This window comes from Ursus arctos, unplaced genomic scaffold (assembly GCF_023065955.2).
Source record: "Ursus arctos isolate Adak ecotype North America unplaced genomic scaffold, UrsArc2.0 scaffold_30, whole genome shotgun sequence".
NCBI lineage: Eukaryota > Metazoa > Chordata > Mammalia > Carnivora > Ursidae > Ursus > Ursus arctos.
The window spans coordinates 6,141,268-6,161,134 of NW_026622986.1; the positions used below are offsets into that span (position 1 = coordinate 6,141,268).

The 19,867-nt window shown below is 42.8% G+C and overlaps 1 protein-coding gene across 15 annotated transcripts in view; it reads left to right on the forward strand.

Annotated features, from left to right (window-relative positions):
* The window catches only part of NRP1 (neuropilin 1), a 136,845-nt gene that overhangs the window by 99,447 nt on the left and 17,531 nt on the right, over positions 1–19,867 (forward strand). For 8 of the 15 annotated variants that reach the window (XM_048219534.2, XM_048219530.2, XM_048219529.2 and 5 more), the window contains 4 exons: positions 4–148; positions 6,906–7,237; positions 11,946–12,090; positions 15,320–15,424. In XM_048219534.2, coding sequence (XP_048075491.1) covers positions 4–148; positions 6,906–7,237; positions 11,946–12,090; positions 15,320–15,424 — 727 coding nt within the window. The remainder of the gene's footprint in view (positions 1–3; positions 149–6,905; positions 7,238–11,945; positions 12,091–15,319; positions 15,425–19,867) is intronic. The other 7 variants (XM_048219536.2, XM_048219539.2, XM_048219535.2 and 4 more) reach the window with 1 other exon arrangement.

The window sequence follows — 19,867 nt, forward strand, 5'->3', positions numbered from 1 at the left end:
TAGATCTTTCAGGGAAACACCAACCCCACAGATGTTGTGTTTGGAGTTTTCCCTAAACCACTCATAACTCGATTTGTCCGAATCAAACCTGTGACTTGGGAAACTGGCATATCTATGAGGTTTGAAGTATACGGTTGCAAGATCACAGGTAAGCTCCAGCTTGAACATTGCCTCATTTTGACTTATGTAAACTTTTAAATATGGGCAGAGTTATTTTATACAAATGTGGTCATTTTCATTTGGTGGCTAATAGTATGTCCTTTGGATTTAGACAGATCTGACTTTAAGTCCTGTTGGTACCCCCTCACTAGCTTATTTGGGGAGGGAATTGACTATCTTTCAAAGCCTTAGCTATCTCACCTAGGAAACAGTCATGACAGTGGACTCCATGCAGGGTTGTTGGGATAGTGGATTGGCTCGAGGGTCTAAAGCCCTCAGCACAGCCCGGCGTGTGGCCGGTGTTTGTTAAAGTGACGCCTTCCCACTAGACCGCAAGCTCCATGTAGGCGAGCACCGAGCTTCTGTCCCCATTTCCTGGGCGCACGGCCCACCGACAAGGTGCTCAGTAGTTTTACAATTAAAAATTATTACATGACGTGCTCTCCATCACTTTATCTTTTTAATTTTGAAGGCTACAGGTGGCTGTGTCAGCCAAGATCAAGGAGGAGTTTAACGGCTTTACTCACTAACTCCCCTGACAACTCTGTGTCTCAGTATCTATCCATCCTCCGTGGAAAGCATATACTAACACTAGAAATCAATCTGTTCACGCTTCTAGTTTTTTGTGTGTTTCTTCTGACATGAATAGGACTTTCGAGGTTTCTGTTAAACTGATGTAAGTGGAGGGATTCTACTCATTTGAGAGATGAAGAAGGTGCACTAGGGAGGCATTAAGTGACTAAAAAGGTAGGCCAGGCAGGGCAGAGCTAGAAGTAAAAAAAACGGTCATGACTGTTATTCTCGCTGTAGTCCTGCGGCAATCAATGCAGCTATGACTTGTCCACTGACCTTCCCGTGAACCCTGCTGTATTCTGAAGTATTCGAAGAGCAGTCGCACCAGAATTCCTTTCCATTTAAGTAAATACATTGCAAAAGTTTCATTTAAAAAAAAAAAAGCAATACAACGTAACCTTCAAAGTAAGTTTAAAAGTTAAACAGAATCAGTAACTGATTCACTGAAACGTCATTAGAAGTGAATAAATTTTAAAAGTCTCTGAACTATCTTTTAATATTATGTTAGTGTACATAGTTAGGGCGTTTAATCTCTTCTTCCATGAATGCCATCACTATTGCTTTTATTTTTATCCTCTTTAGTATAATTATGTCTAGAGAAGAAAAACACTGATTTTGGAGGTGGGGAAAAACACCCACCTGGGCAGTTTTCAACAAAATTGCAAGCCATTTGGAGAAAAGCAGCATGAGAAAAAACGAAAAAGAAAAAAAAACTATACTAGTTTATAGGAGAGTCCATGTTGGAAAGTAAAAACTGACATCTGATTCTTAGATCTCAAGACTTAGAAAGTTCAAGGTCTTGGAGGCAGGAATTGGGTGGAGAGAGGTTTGGAGGAAGAAGGAACATTGAAAAGTTAGATATAACCTCGGCTTTATTTGTGATCAGCACTTACGTGAGGAAAAGTTCTAGGTAATTTTCAGAGCGTTACAAATTTGAGAAGCTACCCATAAATTCATAGAAACAAGGCCATTTGAGGTCAGGGTCAAAATTTCTGGCTCATTTCTAATTTCATGTCACTGTACCAAAAGAAGAAGAAGAAGAAGAAGAAGAAGAAGAAGAAGAAGAAGAAGAAGAAGAAGAAGAAGAAGGGGAGGAGGAAGAGGAAGAAGTAATTTCGTGACTCCAAACGTGTTGATCTGAACTCGGACTCCTGAGGGGCTCCTTTTAGTTAAATAAAACATTCACTTGAACTGCCCCTTTCCATTTTCACAAGGATATCCCTGAGAGTTCATTCTAGGCATAGGAGTCTTCACATGTGAAGAAGATGAATAGTGTATTGGATTTTTAAAATAAAAATGTTACATGACTTAATGTTACATATTAAAGGACTAGTTAAATGACCTATGTATTTAAACATTGATGTCTAAAACAGCATATTCTTATATTCACACATATTTTATTTTACAATCGTTTTAAGGAGTTATTTGTTCCCCCCAAAAGATACTGCTTTTAGGCTCAGAGTGCTAATGCTAGTCTCTTTATCATGACCCCTGATATATTTTAGATACTCCTCTCTAGTACAGTGGCTACAGTCTCCAAATAATTGACCAAGTCAGGTTTTTGGAGAAGGCAGTATGTTATAATGATAGTCACGTGGACAGAAGGGGTGCACACATCTACCCAGGCCTCACTCTGGACCGGCCACTTGGTGAATGTGTGACCGTGGACAAGACATTTCGTCCCTCTGACCTCCATTTCCTGGTCAGTAAGATTGACCTTAATTCAGCTGTAGTGAAGATTAAATTGAACGAATATAACACACTCGGCTTAGAGTAAATGCTCACTAAAAGGTACCCAGCAAATGACAGAGGGCGTGGGTGGTGTTCAATGAAGGGAGACTAGAACAAGTCCTAGCAAGCAGAGCCTCTGAGGAGACAATGGTATCCATGTTTTCTTCTTGGTTGCCAGAAGCAGATGCAAGAGAAACAAGGCTTCAGCGTCCCTGCTGAGCTGGAAGACCCGTGAAAGCAGGGGCCATGTTTGCCTTATTTTCTATTGTGTCCTGTATGCTTGGACCATAACACGTGCTCAACACACTTATTGAATGAATGAATGAGTGAATGAGTGAATGAATGAATGAATTGCAGTTCTATCCACAAACAATGACTGAATTTCAAAATATCACCCTCTCCTCTTGGGTTGTCAAGTCCTAACTCAAACTAGATTAAAACAAACAAAAACTATTGAATTTAAAAGTTACCCTGTGAATGCATCACTTGACTTCCAAAGTCTCCAGAGCCCTTAAGTTTTCACCTAATTTTTGTATTCAGAAATTATTTTTTTTGAAAATACAATAATCCTAGAAAATCCAGAGTCTAGAGTAGGTGTCACCATAGAAAGATATTTAAAAAATAAGATTGGGACAAACCATTCTGCTTTATAGGTGATTAACAAAGGAGCATTATCATTATTTTGACAAAACAGGCTTCATCGTTTTGGCAAATATGGATATTGAGGAAAATAACCCTGGAGAGTTACTGCTTGATGTATGAGAACATACTGCAAACTCTGTTAACTTGTGTTTGTTCACCAGAAGTCTCTTAACGGCCGCTTCTGCACATATCAGTGTGCTCCTATGTTAGCCAAAGTTTGCAAGGGTGACCTCAGGCACTGCAATACCCTGAGTCATCATGGGAAGATTAAATTATGCTCATTCCGTTTCACCCATCAAATGCAGCTATCTCCTTCTCATTCTTGGAAACTAAGTATTTCATTTACCAGTATATCTCAGTTTTCCTGTTAAAACTGAGTACAGAGATTTTACTATAAAATATTTTCAATGAAAAGAACTACCTTAATTCCCTACCACAGAACTCAACTCTCCTTTCTATCTAGGATTTCTTTTAAGCTATCCAAACAGAATTGCTAAGTAAAATACAGAATGTCCAGTTAAATTTGATTCAGATGAGTGACAAATCATTTTTAGTACAAGTATATCTCATGCAGTATTTGGGACATACTTATACTAAAAAAATTATTCCTTGTTTTAAATTCTAATTTAGTTTGCCACCCTGCTTCTTGCTTTGTTGTTTTTCTTTGATTGTTTGTTTGCTAAATTTGGCAACACTACTTCCAAAGGATTTGACATGGAGCCAGGCACATCTGAGCCAGCCTGCTATGGAAGAATAGAACCAGATCCTAGCATCTCATTCAGACCTTGAAATGCTAATATAAGTTTTTTCCTAATCATTGCTAAAAGTGAGTCACATAATTTTTCATCAAAGGCAAATCAAGGTGCCTCTTCATTGTTCTTTTTGGATGAGGCAGGCTTATAGAAGGGATGAGTATCTAACTGTGCTGTGGATATGTTGGCTGAATGGGGGCTGGGCATCACATGGTTTCTGGATGTGTAAACTGTGCCCTAGCCAAGTCTGCATTAGAGTAAGGACGTTAATCTGGTAAAGGTTGTGCTCTCCTTACAATATTCAGGTTAATTGTGTTTTTCTCCAGATGGTAACATCTGGTACTTATTACCAGCTAAACATTTTCCTTATAAAGGCTGATTTTGAATCAGTCAGGTGTGACCACAGTGACCAAAAATGTGACTTCTATTTTTAGAACTGTAATTTCATAGACCCTCAGTAAAATACTTTTTATAATTTTTTTTTTTATCCCCATTGAGTTTATTCTTGGTTTCCAGATCCCAGCCTGGAGCAAATAGTGACTGAATTACAGGAAGGGGTGCTTGACAAAAAATGACAGCTGCCTTTATTGTGTTAATAAGTTGATTCATTCAACAAATATTTGTTAAGCAAATACCATAGAGAAAGCAGGGCTCAAGGAGTCATAGTAAATTTTTAGATATGACTCGGTTCATGTCCTCAAAGAATTTAAAATCTGGGGAGGCAAATAACAGCAATTCAAGGAACGGAATATGGTCATCACTCTAGGAGAAATGCAGATCAAGTGCTAATAAAAAGTCTCAGAAAAGGAAAACCACACCTAGTTGGAAAGATGGGGGAAATTTTAGCATTTGAAAACAGCTCAAGATTTTTAGTGGTTTAGATAGTGGGAAGGGCAAGATAATGGGGACTTTCTCATGGAGAGAAGAGAATGAGAGAAAGCCTCCCTCCATCTCACCACAAGGAAGTGCTTTATTCTACTTGCCTCTGGCAAAAGGGGTAAATGAGGAGAGGCTTTGCAAAGCCCTGATCTGGAAGGCCTGGCAGGCTTGGTCGCCAGCACAAGCATAATTCCTAGATAAGCCAGGACTGAATGCTTGACTAAAGAAACGACAGGACCTGAAATGCACAACTCATGTAGAAAGTCTCTGAGTAATTCACTCTTAAGGGCAGCCGATAACATGGACACAGTTTAATGGCATTACATACATGCCTCTCGCTTGGGATGGTTATATTTTTAAACTAAATTTTGATTATATTATGCAGAATTGAGTTATTTCAAAGAAAAATAGCTTATCGTTCCTATGCATGTCCTTGATTGAGGTGCACAGTTTTGAAAGGAGAATGATTGAACAGTTTGTTATTAAGTCGCCAAGCAATTAATCAATGATCGATACTCTTCTTATGCTCAGAAGTTACTTGGGCTGCTGTAGAAGATATGGAAAGATCTGATGCTGTTCCTTGCCTTTGAGGAATTTATAATCTAACTGTGGATACAAGATGACCAGTCTTAAAAACAAGGAGAGAACCGTTTAACGCGATACTCTGTGCTACTTTTCGCACGTGTAATCATATTTCTGAGAAGGGAGACTTTAGAATAAAGGCTAGCGTGGTTTGAGAAGTTTCCATGAAGAGTCTGAGGTTGGGTTCTAAGGTTTTAGCAGACCTTGCTTCTGTCCACAGGAGGGTAAGGAGCAGCAGGAACATTTTGAACAAAGCCATGATGAGGATTAGAGAAGAATGGATTAGCTGGAATATACTGTCAGTAAGAGGAAATAAAATTAGATAAACAGTGTGAAACCAAAATGAAGGTCTCAAAAGCTGGATAGAGACTTTTTATATGGTCCTATAAATAATGGAGAGCCATCGAGATTTTCTAAATTTCTAAAAGCTCTGTCTTTTATTATTGTGGTAAATACGCATTACGTAAAATTTACCGTTTTAACCATTTTAAGGGTACGATTGAGTTGTATTATGTACAATCACATTACTGTGCAACCATCACCACTGTCCATCTCCAGAGCTTTTCATTATCCCAAACGGAAACCCTGTACCCGTTCAATTCCATCCCCCCATTCTTGCCTCCCGCCAGCTGCTGGCAAACACCACTCTACTTCCTCTCTTTATGTATTTGACAATTTCAGGTGCCTCATCTCAATGGAATCATACAGCATTTGTCCTTTTGTGTCTGGCTTATTTTACTTAGCAAGGGAAGATTTTTGAGCCTAAGAATGATACTGCAGAAAATGTTTAGGAACAGTGAATGGGTGGTGTAGAATCACCTAGGGTCTGACAAGCCAGCCGAGCATTTAGCACCCTGGCCAGCGGGGCGCAGACCAGGATGATGCTAAAGGAGAGGGGGACCACAAGGCAGGGCCAACACACTTCTTCGTTGTTGTCGTTGTTAACGAAAACATGACAGGTTTTAGTAGCAGAACAGGAATGCGGAAATGTAAAATAGGGATAAATAAAAGAACTAGGCATTAACTAGCTGGTGGGTGGTTCCACCAGTTAAAGCATAGAGTTTGATAAAGGGATTCAGTGTCAAGGGAAAAGGACCATTTGGGTTTGGACAGCGTACATTTGAGATGACAATGGAGATTTGTGTGGAAAGCTCCTAATGCGGTTAGAAGGAGGGGTGGGCAGGACAGCATCCTGCTGTTGAAACTGCTGTTTCACATCTCCCACCCATCATAAACTGAACCTCTGTTGGGCGGGCCCGTACTGGATCTGGGGATAGGTTCTGGGTACCAAAGGGACAAAGCATCAGTGCTTTGACATTAAATTTGGAAGAACTCAGAAAGGGGGAAGTGTGCGCCCTTATAGAACATTTTCTTTATTAGAAGTGGGTCTGGGAGGGGAGTTCTGAAAGTTTAGGAGAAAGGTTTGAGGGAGGAAAAGCTCTGGCTTAATGTCAAAAGATCCAGAGACTTAAAAATGTATGTGAACGGGTACAGACAATGTGCCTGTTCAATCTGTGGTACTCTCTTTCTAAGCACGGACACTTGAAGAAAATCATCTCACGTCATCTATTTCATTTCACCCTTTAGATTACCCTTGCTCTGGCATGTTGGGTATGGTGTCTGGACTTATCTCTGACTCCCAGATAACAGCATCAAACCAAGGGGAGAGAAACTGGATGCCTGAAAATATTCGTCTGGTAACCAGTCGTTCCGGCTGGGCACTGCCACCCGCACCCCACCCATACATAAACGAGTGGCTCCAGGTGGACCTGGGGGAAGAGAAGATTGTGAGGGGCATCATCATTCAGGGAGGGAAGCACCGGGAGAACAAAGTGTTCATGAGGAAATTCAAGATCGGATACAGCAACAATGGCTCAGACTGGAAAATGATCATGGATGACAGCAAGCGCAAGGCTAAGGTGAGGTCCGGGGACGGGAGTGGCTGCTGGGGAGGAGGTCCTTTCTTGCGTCGTTGACTTAGATCAAGGACCGCCAGCATTTTCCTGAAGAAGTACGACTTTGTATTTCTTTTAAGCAGTGACATCAGTGGAGGTGTTCGATGGTGTCCATAAGACCCCCGTCCTAGGGAAGCCAGGAATGAGGTGCTGAACGTGATATCTGAGAGCAACGCAGAATAGCATTGCTGCTCACCTTTCCTTCCTCAGGGAACAGTGGAAAGCTCAACACTCAGGAGACACGGTGGCCCAGAGGCTGGGGGGCTGGGGGCTGACAGGGCCACCCAGTAGAAACTCAGGAGCTCTCTGCAGATTCTAATCTGTTAGCACCCCCCGCAATCCCTTTCCCCTTCTCTCACCCTTCCGTCTTTTAAATTTTTTTTGTTTATTTGGTTTTTGTTTGTTTGGGGTTTGTTTTTTACATTTCAATTGTGGTGAAATACACATAACGTAAAATTTACCATCTTAACCTTTTCAGGTGTACAGTTCAATGGTGTTAAGTACACTCATATTGCTGTGCAACCGATCTCCAGAACTTCATCATCTCGCAAAACTCAAACTCTAGACCCACCAAGCGATAACTCCCATCCCCCTGACCCCCAGCTCCTGGCGACCACCATTTCACTTTCTGTCTCTGTGAATCTGACTTCTCCAGGAGCCACACATAAGTGGGATCATACAACATTTGAACTTTTCTGACCGGCTCATTTTACTTGACACAATGTCCTCAAGTTGTAGCACGTGGCAGGATTCCATTTCTTTTTAAAGCCGAATGACATTCTCTTGTATGTGTGTACCACACTTAGTGTATCCATTTATCCACCGAGGGACCCTGTCATTGCTTCTGCTTTATGAATCATGCTTCAGTATGTTTTTTTTTTTAAGATTTTATTTATTTATTCGACAGAGATAGAGACAGCCAGCGAGAGAGGGAACACAAGCAGGGGGAGTGGGAGAGGAAGAAGCAGGCTCCCAGCGGAGGAGCCTGATGTGGGGCTCAATCCCATAACGCCGGGATCACGCCCTGAGCCGAAGGCAGACGCTTAATGACTGTGCCACCCAGGCGCCCCTTCAGTATGTTTTGTATACATTGGAACCCTTTAAAATACAGTTGGTTCTTTACCCAGTGAAAAGGGAGATATTCCAACATTCACCACAACACGTGGTATCATTTTTTTTGTGAACCAAGCAGATCTTCTTTAGTGATTATGTTTTAGTTAGACTGATGGTCAAACTTATTTGCATTTCCTGAGCACACAACACCAACCAGGAGAGACACCCAAGACTATGTTGGGTGGCTGATAGCTGGTTTGAGGATGAAGTAATTAACAACCCACAGACCGTCTGTTCTGTCTGCACTGTGGGAATGGTATCCAGCCGATGGTACTTCTCACGCCCAACACAATTGGTTTTCCATCCCTGCTTTGCCCAGGACCTACTCCTTTTGTGAAAAGATCTTAGCCCGTTGGCAGGAATGTTATCCTTGCTCCCACTCTAAGTGAGTGTGGGAATGTGGCTTGCTATAAGTGACTCAGGCCAAGGGCATGGCAGGCAGGAAACAACAGCCCGCCGGCACCACCATCTCCCCTTCGGTCCAGATGTGGGGCTCTGCAGAGACCGTCTGTCCCCCATGGGCTGTGGTCAGCACCAGTGTGGTGAGCCACTGAGAGCCACGATGCTGTCGGAAATGTAAGAATTTCTCTCCCATCTCACCCCTGCTTCATTTGTGGTTTCCAAAACATTTCCAGTGTTGTTTTTTTTTTTTTCATCTACATGCAGCTACTCTCTTTCTGGTGTTCATTTCATTTCCCCCTTCTATGTCTGCCCCTCTTGTTTGGATAAAAGAAAAAGTAAAATAAACATCAGACACTGGAGTGCCCTAAGAGCCAGTCTTTTCTGAGGAGTAGTGAGCCTTCTGACTTGATCACCAAGTGAGAATATGCCACACGTCAGCAGCATCCTGGAGCTGATGCTGTTGTGACATGTTTGTTCCCCAACACAAGGGTTCTACGAGAGAAAGAAAACAAATTACCGTAGGCTTTGGAGAAGATGCCTCATCCCGTCTGCAATTAAGTCTAAAGCTAAAGCTATCACTCTATTGTAGTATATTGCATGGAGAACTCCCCTGGAAGCCAGCACACAGTTTTCAATTTCAACAAAAAAACTCCATTCATGACTATGTGAGATTTTTCTCCTAAAATATTATTTTATACATCATTATCATCTTCCTATGATATTTAAAACCACAAAACGTCTAAATAATTTACATAGAGCCTAATCTGTGATTCCTAACATGTGCTTCTCCTGCAATAAAATCCTTAAGATGCAAAAGGACATGGGTAAAACCTTCAGTTTAGGAGCCGTCCATACTACTGAATTGTACAATGATATTTAACACACACTATATTTAAACTTACAAATGAAGGTTACCGGCTTCGAATGCCAAGTACCTTTTTATGTAATACTAGGATGAAGACTGGGTTTTATGAATAAAACAGCACTTTGATGGATTGAAAATCCTCTATACCTTGCTCCTCACTTCCTACCCTCAAGTGGTACGTGATGGACCAGGTATATCAGAGTCTCTGAGTTCACCAGACTTCTCAGGAGCAGGTAGGAGATCTGAAGCCTCAAAGCCCTCTTCTTCTAAAACATGATTCGTAAAAGGACACAAAGATATCTCATAAACAGCCTTATGTTAACAAAGTTAGCCCAGCTCCATATGGCTCTTCACCACTAATATTCTTCCCAGCTCATCCCCGACAGCTTTTATAATGTTTTTACATTGTGCTAATTCTTTACTCAAGTTAAAATGAGAAGAAGAGCCCAGATTCCGTAACTATAAACGCTTTCCTCCTATGATTGTTGGAGCTGTGCTAACATCAACAGAACAGGCATGTGTCGTAATGTTGTTTTCATCATAATTATACCTCGCTGACGACACTTAATTGGGCCTAACAATAACATATGTCAGATTCTCAATGACTGAAAGCAACTGTGTTCTATCAAGAGTGCAGAACCCCAATCGTGAATTTACTCTTGTAAATAATAGAAGGAAACTTTAAGGGGGAGCAGCAGGTCTATGTCAACCATGTCCTTTTTGATTCCTGGAGGCTTTTCTGAATTGGAAAAGGCCGATTCATTTCCTTCTAGAACTCAGAGAACCTCTGGCCATGTTGCAGCCGACCCAACCTGTCTATCTTCTCTTATATGTGTGCCCCTTTTAGCCCTGGTATTTCTACCACTGAATGAGCACATCTTTTGCTGGTTTAGGACATCTTGACGCAGCAGTTGGGTATGGTCCCCACTCCTGACTGACATGACTTGGGGCTGGCCATCCACTCAATCTGATCTACCAGGTTTGGTAGCCCAAACTGCAATATATTTAAAGAAACATTAAGGAAACTAAATATGTGGCCTTGGTTATAAACCTCAGTTTCCTGGATTTAATGAGATTAGACTAGATCATTTCTAAGGGCAGAGACCTCAGAGCAGTGTGGTGAAGGGTACCAGTTAAGACTGCCTAGGTTTGAACCCTGGCTCTGACACTTACTGTACATATGGCCACGGCACATTACGCGACCTCCCTGCGCCTCATCTGAAAGCTGAGGGTAATGATAGAACCTCCCTCATGGAGTTCTCTTGAGGATTAAATGAATTTGTATATTTCCAGCACTTAGAACAAAGCCTTGCACCCGTAAATATCGTGCAATGTTTGGTGTATAAGACACTCCTAATGATAAGGCAATTTTCTAATCCCCCTTCCCCACCTCCCATCCTGAACAGGATTAAGAATGATGTTGAGAGAAGAGGATATAAGAAGGCTTATCTATTTCTTGCAAAAGTTATTGTTCCATTTTCTTATGATTCCACTCAAGGATTTTGACCTTCCTGTCAGTGTAAAAAGGGAACTAAAATAATCAAGTCGCCGCACCGGCAATGGGTGGCCTGACTCCGGAAGAATGCCACAGTGTCTTCAAGTTAGGAATGTATTTCAAAAAGAGGAGCCCATTCACACTGCAATTCAGCCCAGCGTCAGGACCTCACTCAACAGTCAGGACCCTTGTTACCTTCCTGAGATGAGAAGGTCTTTTATCTACAAATGCCTCCCACTGGTGGAACTTCTTCAGTAAATAGCAATTTTAGAGGGTTGAAATAACCCCAGTTCCTGACTAAATAGTACTTGCACGACATTAAATTTAATATCTCCTACTTCAGGAGTTTAATTCCTCCCCCTTCTACGGGTCTTAGCAAAACTAGGACCCGCTCCTTCAAGAGAATGTAACCGGCGTCGTTGTTGAAAATGTGGTGTCTATTATAGCTCTGAAAAATGGCAGCTTCTCTTCCTGAGTTATCTTCCTCCACCTCAAGGAAGTGGTGGAAGTGTCACTTCTCCCAGACACATCAGCCTATCATTGGAAACATGTCTCATTAAATCCTCAGCGTCTGGGATAGCCTCAGTGTGTGCTCCGAAGTTTCTGAGAAATGACATCTGTCACTTCTTGGAGAAGCTTTAGTTTTTTTTTTCCTTTCTCATTTATGGAGGAGGTGTCACGCATTTACAAAGTGGTGGGATGGGGTCTATTTCTCTGCCCTATCAAGAGTCCTGATGGAGGGACTCTTCTGCCAAAAGGGAGGTTTTATCAGTAACGGTGTTTCTCATACTTCACAGTCTTTTGAAGGCAACAACAACTATGACACGCCTGAGCTACGGACTTTTCCACCTCTTTCCACACGATTCATCAGGATCTACCCTGAAAGAGCCACTCATGGAGGACTGGGGCTGAGGATGGAACTGCTGGGCTGTGAAGTGGAAGGTAATTACAGTTTCCAGAGTCCCTTCTAGTCTCCCACTTCTTAAATCTCTTTCTTCATGCATTTATGCACCTCATGGTGCTGCTGCAAATTGCTAGCTTTTTCCCCTGGGTGATCCTGCCTCTGTGTCTGCCAGTCCGTGAGGCTCAGCATTCCAGCACACTCCATGCAACGGTGCCTTGTATTGGTTGTTTGCAGAACTCTCCTCAGATTCTGTGGGTTGCCTCCTTTGACTTTTTAAAAAAATAATTTATTGAGGTGAAATTTGCATATTATGAAATTGACTATTTTTAAGTGAACAATTCAGTGGCATTTAGTACAGTCACAATTATTTATGCAACCACCACTTCTATCTAGTTCCAAAACATTTCCTTCACTTCAAAGTAAAACCCTCTACCCATTAAGGGGTTTGCCCTTGACCCCTGAAAACCACCACCAGTTCCTTTGACCTTTTTTAGTATTGCTTAGCCGTCTATGTCCGTTTCAAGGTTCTGTCTGCAGTGGTTAACTACCATCACATACTAGTGGGAAGGAGCGTTGGACAGACCGAAATACCAGCATTACCTTGAATGAATTTCTCAGGCTGCTGCAGAGAAACAAAACTTTACATGAGGTAGTATGTCTGAATGTGCGGTGAGATCCGTTGAAGGATATTACTGCATAAACTTATCATATGAAAGTCATACCAAGGACAAATTCATTTCACACACTGACCTTGGAGCTGCACACAGCTCTGCCTTTTTATCACATAATAAATAAGAGAATGTTTGAAAAAACCAATGCGGTGTTTGTTTATTGTACCATCTAAGGCTTTTGTGCAATAGAATTCCCATCTGCCTTAGATTTGGGCATCAATGAGTAACCAACTTTTCCATCCCCATAAAGGTCTTTCTTCAGGTTAGCTCAAAGGATGGCTATTGTTGGTACCCAGATGTTAATCAATCGAGCATATGCTCATGGTCGTTCTGAAGAATGCTTTTTAATATCACCTTCTTGTGGTTTCAAAATTATTTGTGTTTTGAGCTACCCAAATATAATTACATTCTTGAGCACATTAAACATCATAAAACTTTTCTTAGGCACTAGAGAATCTTAAGCTATAAATCACCATACTACTGAATGATTCATAGCTACTCTTGTATGTATTTATTTTAAAGCAGGCCATGATCTCCCATTCTTTATTGTGTAGTTGGTTCTGTATCTGGAGTCATGTCTCAGACCTCTGAATTATCCAGTCGCTATCAACACAGACTAAGAATGACTATGTGCCAGGACTTAGGCAAAGATACCGAGAAAAAGAAGGGACAGGCAGACCAAACCAACTGCAGACATGTTCATTCCATTGGCGGAGAAATGTGGTCATCTGGTAAGGGGGTCTGCTGCTATGATGCAGGTCGTTAGCCTGGGTCCTGGAAAGCAACACTGGTGGGAGTGAATGGTTGGTTGAAAAGACTGAGGCTGGGGGCAGTTTGCCAGTGTCAACTCCGTTAGTGCGGTAGAAATGGTTGGTGAAGAGATTCGCTGCAGATGTCTCCAAGCGCTCACAAAAGTGAGGAAGTTGCCCCGAGCCGTAAGAGAAGCCGACATCAGGGGAAAGTAATGTCAAAGCTTTTTGACACAATTGGTGAAAGGGAGTGATTTTTTTGTGGGGGTTTTTTTGTTGTTTTTTTCTTCTTCCTTAAAACGATTAACAGGCCTTTAGTAAATATCTGCTCTGTGCCTCGTGTTCCGGAAGATACCTAGAGGGTTACAGAAGGCCGGTGAGCTACAACTCAGCCTTGCACACGTGTCCATCCTACTTTGGGCTAGCGTTTACCAGAAACAATTAGAGAATCACAGAAGAGAAAATATATCCAAGTAGTAAAACTGGGAAATAAAAATTATTCCCTTCCTAGTTTTTCCATTTAAACCAGGTCCTACCCTGGGCTTCTACCAATGAGGAACTCCTCCTCGATTAATACCATAAGGAATGCAGATGAAAAGAGAGTTTTAAATACTTAAAAGTGGCACAGAACTTAGTGAAGACAGCATCTGGATTGCCAGGGAGGGTTCTCTTGATTTGGTGATAGCGACAAGTGGAGCCCAGAATGTGTGCGTAGGATCTTACAAAGTCTACATCGTACGCCTAGATGGTGCACACATTCTCCCTGGTTATTACTGATGATTTCTTAGTTATTACTGGTGTGTGTTCTGGGCAGTTGGGGAAGTTGAAACTAGCTATGTTTCTATACTTGTCATAACTCTGCTCAGTAATTAAGCACAATAACAAAGAGTATCAAATTTTTATTGAGAAAGAAGCAGTTACCAATACATTCCTACTGGCCAGAAGCTCTCAGAGAACAGAGCCCCCGCTCCCAGTATCTTGTCTGGTTCTCAGACATCAAGAGAGCTGTACGTTACCTCAAGTCTTGTAAAGTGAAATGTAATGCCGAAAACTGTAAAATATTAAACAGATTGCAAGAATGAGTAACAGGCTGAAAAATAATAGACCAAACTAAATGTAAAGAACTTCAAAAGCAGTCTTTGATTAATGTTGGCTATCCTTCAACTACAAACTCACAGATACAGGAATACCTGCTGGGGGTGGAATGCAATCCCCCAGGGGGTTCAGGGAAAATGACCCCAGGATATCTAAGACAACTCCTCTCAAACACCTGCCTGGGACAGGGGATCCCAAGTTGAGAAACTTACTTAAAGGGAAATGGAGTCACTCAAAACAATTTAAAAAAAAAAAGAAGAAGAACAATATTGTACTAAAAGAGAATCTTGAGAGTCCCTTTTGGGGAAACATTATAATGCCAACTTAGCAAACCTAGCAAATACTCAGAGCATAAAAGAATTCATGACAAGCGAGTTCTGTAGCACATTGAAAACGAAAGGAGCAACCGTCGAAGCAGGATCTCTGTCATCAAAGTTCTCAATTCCAGGGTCATGAATAAATAACCAGTGAGAGAATTCAAGCACTTTTCAGAAAAAGGATGTTTATGTAGATAACAATGTATAAAATGTGAGGGCTGCCAACTCTCCTGGCAGATACGGATTAAATACCAAAACAAAGCAGTCCCCAGTGCATTCTGCCAAATCCAAGGATATTTAGCTCCCGTAAGAGAGGCAAGCCGTGCTTCTCACCACGGATTAGAGGTTTCTGCAAAGGCGTCGGCGGATTCCCTGGCCAGAGCGCGGTGAGCCCGTGCCCAGGTGAGCGATGCTAATCCTCGGATCTTGTTGCAGCACCTACAGCTGGACCGACCACTCCCAACGGGAACCTGGTGGACGAATGTGATGACGACCAGGCCAACTGCCACAGCGGAACAGGTGATGACTTCCAGCTCACAGGTGCAGAAACACCTTCATCCCATTGCTGTGCCATTTCAGTCACGTTGGGCTTGAGGCCGGCTAGTTCATGTCTGTGTGTGCTTGTGGCCGCGGGTTGGGGTGGTGGCAGCGCCGCGGAGGCGTCGTCCTTCCCTCGTGCTGTCCTGCCACCACCGAGCCATTTTCAGAGCCAGGGGCTAGGATGCTCTTTATAAGAATGTCTCCACCACGGCTACATGTGCTCACCTCATCCTCATCTCAAACACCGCCCCCATAACACACGCACGACCCATGCATAACCACACACTTCGGAATATTTGTTTTCATTTTCTAACAAGGATAAAATGCGCTGAGCGGGACGTTTACCCAACTAATTGATGAAATTGGGCTTAGATTTGAAATGCAGCTTTTAAGTGAGGATTTTGTAAATCCTGTTACATTAAAATGTACAAAGGCAGAATTAGTTGTTATTTTACGTTAGGGACAACTAGCAAATGTATCAGGGATGGTGTGTGCCAAATACCTCCCTAATTCATTTAGAGTATTACTCCATAACATTCTAAAACCCTAAGGGCTAGAAAGTGACCTTCTCTTCTCCTTGGAATGGCAGAGGAAATATTACACGAGTGGGAAAATGGGATTGTACCACTTGGAAATGGGCCATGGCTGTAGGATTTTCACCCTATTGTGGCCAAAGGCACTGTGGGACCCTTACTGCCACCTGGGTCAAAATGCAGTTCATCCGGCATCTGACTCTCATTTCAGATTAAACATGAGCCCTTGGCTGCAGGTCTGTATTTTTACCCCAAAGGGACTCAGAGAGCCCACATAATTCATTTCCATGGGCAAAACTGAAGGCGTTACCATGTAACTTCGTAACAGTGCCATGCTATTGGCTAATGCATTAATATAAAATCTGCAAGAAAATGTCCCACAGTACATTTCCAATTACTTCAAAAGCTCTCCTCTGAAGGAGCAAGAGAGCTCGGCACTCAGATTGAATAAGGGGTCAGATCTGGCTCAGAAATTTAGTACCATGAGCTGGGTTTCCATTTAAATCCCAGCTCCTAAGGCTGTCTCCCTCCAAATTTTCAGATAATCGCGTACCGTCATAGGGCCAATAAATGTTACCATGGGCTTTTGAAAACAAATCTTGTATGTAAGTAGCCACAAGCCACAAAAATTAATTAACGCAGAGGCATTTTCTTTGTGAGATGTCAAGTTCAAGCTGAAAACCCTACAGCTGGTGTTAAGAACAGAGTACCATTCTGTGAACCAGGTCCTGTGGAACCTTCCCAGGATTGCTTGTAAACACCCTGCCACAGACCCCAGGCCTTTTGTGGACCCTGTCACACATCCGTACTGAAATTCCTCATAAAAAGGAAAGACTATAGTCATCACAGTATACCCTTTCAATTGCCCTCTTGTGGAGAGGATTCTTTTCTTTATAAACCCTAAAGTGGTCAGTTAATATTGATTAGAAACAAAGCCTCAGATTTACTCCTCATATCAGAACAACCAACCTTCTCATTTTTGCATCAGTTCATGACTGAATCAATTGAAACTAAAGCCTTTGAATGAAACCGGGCAAGTATGTTAGCCTGGAGCAAATTATGTATGGCAACAAGTAACACAGCACAGAAAATGGGTCATTTATAGTGGAAACACTGACAGTCCTCTCAAAGGACAAGGCTGTAGTTTATCTACAGCATTCAAAATCATTTATTGGTTACATAGAAAAAGTTCTAATTTTTTAATTTACATATTACCGTGGCAAAAAAAAAAACAGTCATTTTCTCAAGCCAGCCTATTTGTCTCAATATTTCTATAAATACATACATATATTAAGAACTTCCAGAGGTCTTGTTAATGCCCGCTCCACACCCCCATCAAGAAGGGGTGATTTCAGAAGGAATATCATGTTTCTTTCTTTTTTTTTTTTTTTAAGATTTTATTTATTTATGTGACAGAGAGACAGCCAGCGAGAGAGGGAACACAAGCAGGGGGAGTGGGAGAGGAAGAAGCAGGCTCCCAGCGGAGGAGCCTGATGTGGGACTCGATCCCAGAACGTCGGGATCACGCCCTGAGCCGAAGGCAGACGCTTAACGACTGCGCCACCCAGGCGCCCCAGAAATATCATGTTTCAACTTCATTTATTGCATTACTGGCCAACTTGGGTTTTGTTTTTGTTTTTTTGTTTTGTTTTTTTCTTTTTACTTATTTTGTTTTATGGCGCTGTGGGTTATCCTTCTCTGAGAAAGGGTGTGCTCCTATGTAAACGTTTTTGTGACGGGCAAAAGCCTCCCGTCACCGAGGTGTCCTCTCGCGTGGGAAGAGCTCACACAGCCCCGCACCTTCTTCGCTCCCTCTGTCCCAGGCTTCACCGTCAGAGCCCCAAACTCGGCACGTTGAGGGTAATGGAACCAAAGTGAAAGCATCTTCACTCTAACCCTGAGAGGAGGGAAGGTGGAAATTAGGATGAATTCTCTCCCGCGCAGTGTTTGGTTCCTTCACGCAGATGGTGTCCCTTTAACCTCTCCTCCTGGGGTGACCGCTTTGAATAGAGTGGTAAATAAGTATTTTAGCAAAATGCTCATTACTTCCAAACAACACTGAATTCCAGGTGAACTGTACCGAACGCATGGAAATGAGGAGAGATTCCGCTCTCCTGTACTTGCTTGCCAAGGTGAAAATTCACCCCTGAAGTTACTCATTTGCAAATGCCTTTGAAGTCATTAGATAATACAATTGGTTTCAAAGGCACCAGGAGGCCAAATTTCACATTGGATCTGTGTGTACCCAACAGCAGAATTTGGCTCGCGACCTATAACAAAACTGATAATGCATATCGGTTTTAAAAAGTGAATTTTCACCTTGAGTCTTTCTCCCGTAAGACCACTGGGAACAGAACACTAATGTATTCTGGCCTCCCTCCAATTCTGCCATTATAGATTCACCTTCTTAACCCATAATATATATGATTCCTTCTTCCTCGCTCCTGCCTCACGGAGGCCACGCACACGTGTGACCGCTCACCCAGCATATTTACTGGGAGAGCGAGGGTAATATGACTTGATGCTGCAGTCGATTAGCTCCAAAATCTTCATCCCATCCCAAGAGCACGATTTCACGGCTCTCTGATTCACGACCTGGATGATTTCTGATCTGTGCAAGCTGCAGGGTAAAACGAGGGCCTGGCCAGAATAGAGATGATCACAGATCTTGACTGAACAATACTAATGTAAGGTGTACAGTGGCACCTTAGAACCGCCTGCAAAGCTTTCCGTGATACTCATGAGCCCACCCCGTGCCCCGCCCCCAAGTCTGCTCAGGGCTTTCTGTCTTGGGGCAACAGATGATCTCTGACCATAACAGATACACATAAGGAGGAAGGGCTTTCTCAAACACTGAAGTCATCAAGAGCAAACCAGTGTTTCCCACACTTGGCGGGTTCTAAGACTCACCTGAGAAGCTTTCCAGAGTTCCGATTTCAAGGCCTACCCCTGGGGGTTCTGGTTCAGTGAGGTCAGAGGACGATAAGTGGGTTGGCTACAGGTTCAACAGGCACCCAGGTGATTTTTATGGTTGGCAAGTTCAAGAACACTACTTTAAAACGGAGGTTTAGGGGCGCCTGGGTGGCACAGTCGGTTAAGCGTCTGCCTGTGGCTCAGGTCATGATCCCGGGGTCAAGTCCTGCATTGGGCTTTCTGCTTGGTGGGGAGCCTGCTTCTCCCCTCTGCCTCTGCTGCTCCCCCTGCTTGTGCTCTCTCGCTCTGTCAAATAAATAAATAAAATCTTAAAAAAAACAAACAAAAAAACCCCAGAGGTTTAACGAGGAGGAGCAGAAAATGGAAGTGCCAAGATGCAGAACAAAAGCGGGTGAAGCTAACTTGTCACGTGGCTCCCTCACCAGGAGGCCCCAAGTCAACCCCAGCTGATGGGAAGCTGGCAGTGCTCAGGGGGTTACTCGTGCCATCTTCCAGTGCTCTGGGCCTGTGAGGCAGCGGTTCTGCTCTCGCCTTTTTCTGCAGCTTCCCCGGATCACATGCTGGGCAGAATATTTGTCCTTGGGAAAAACAAACAAGTACAGCAGCCCAAGAAAGGAGGAACGGCTGCCACCCACTTAAACCTTCAGTTTTTAAAATAGATCGTGGGGAGCAGCCCTGGGCCTCCCCTGAAGGCACACATCTGAGACCTTGGGAAACTATGTGAAGCTCAGGGGCCCAGGTCGAGTTTAATTCCCAAGTCACTGAGGACATGTGGAGGCTTTTGCTTTTCACGGTTCCAGTTGTGTAGTACTGTAATCAGGGAATCAGGCAATGCCCTTGGAAGGAAGTCTCACACTCCCCATACCGCCTGGATGCCTTAGGAATACAGGCGTTGAGTAAAAAAGTGTGGTTTATTGGCACTTGATCTTGTGTGGGCAAAATCTAAGTAAAACGATTACCACAGGGGAAATTAGAG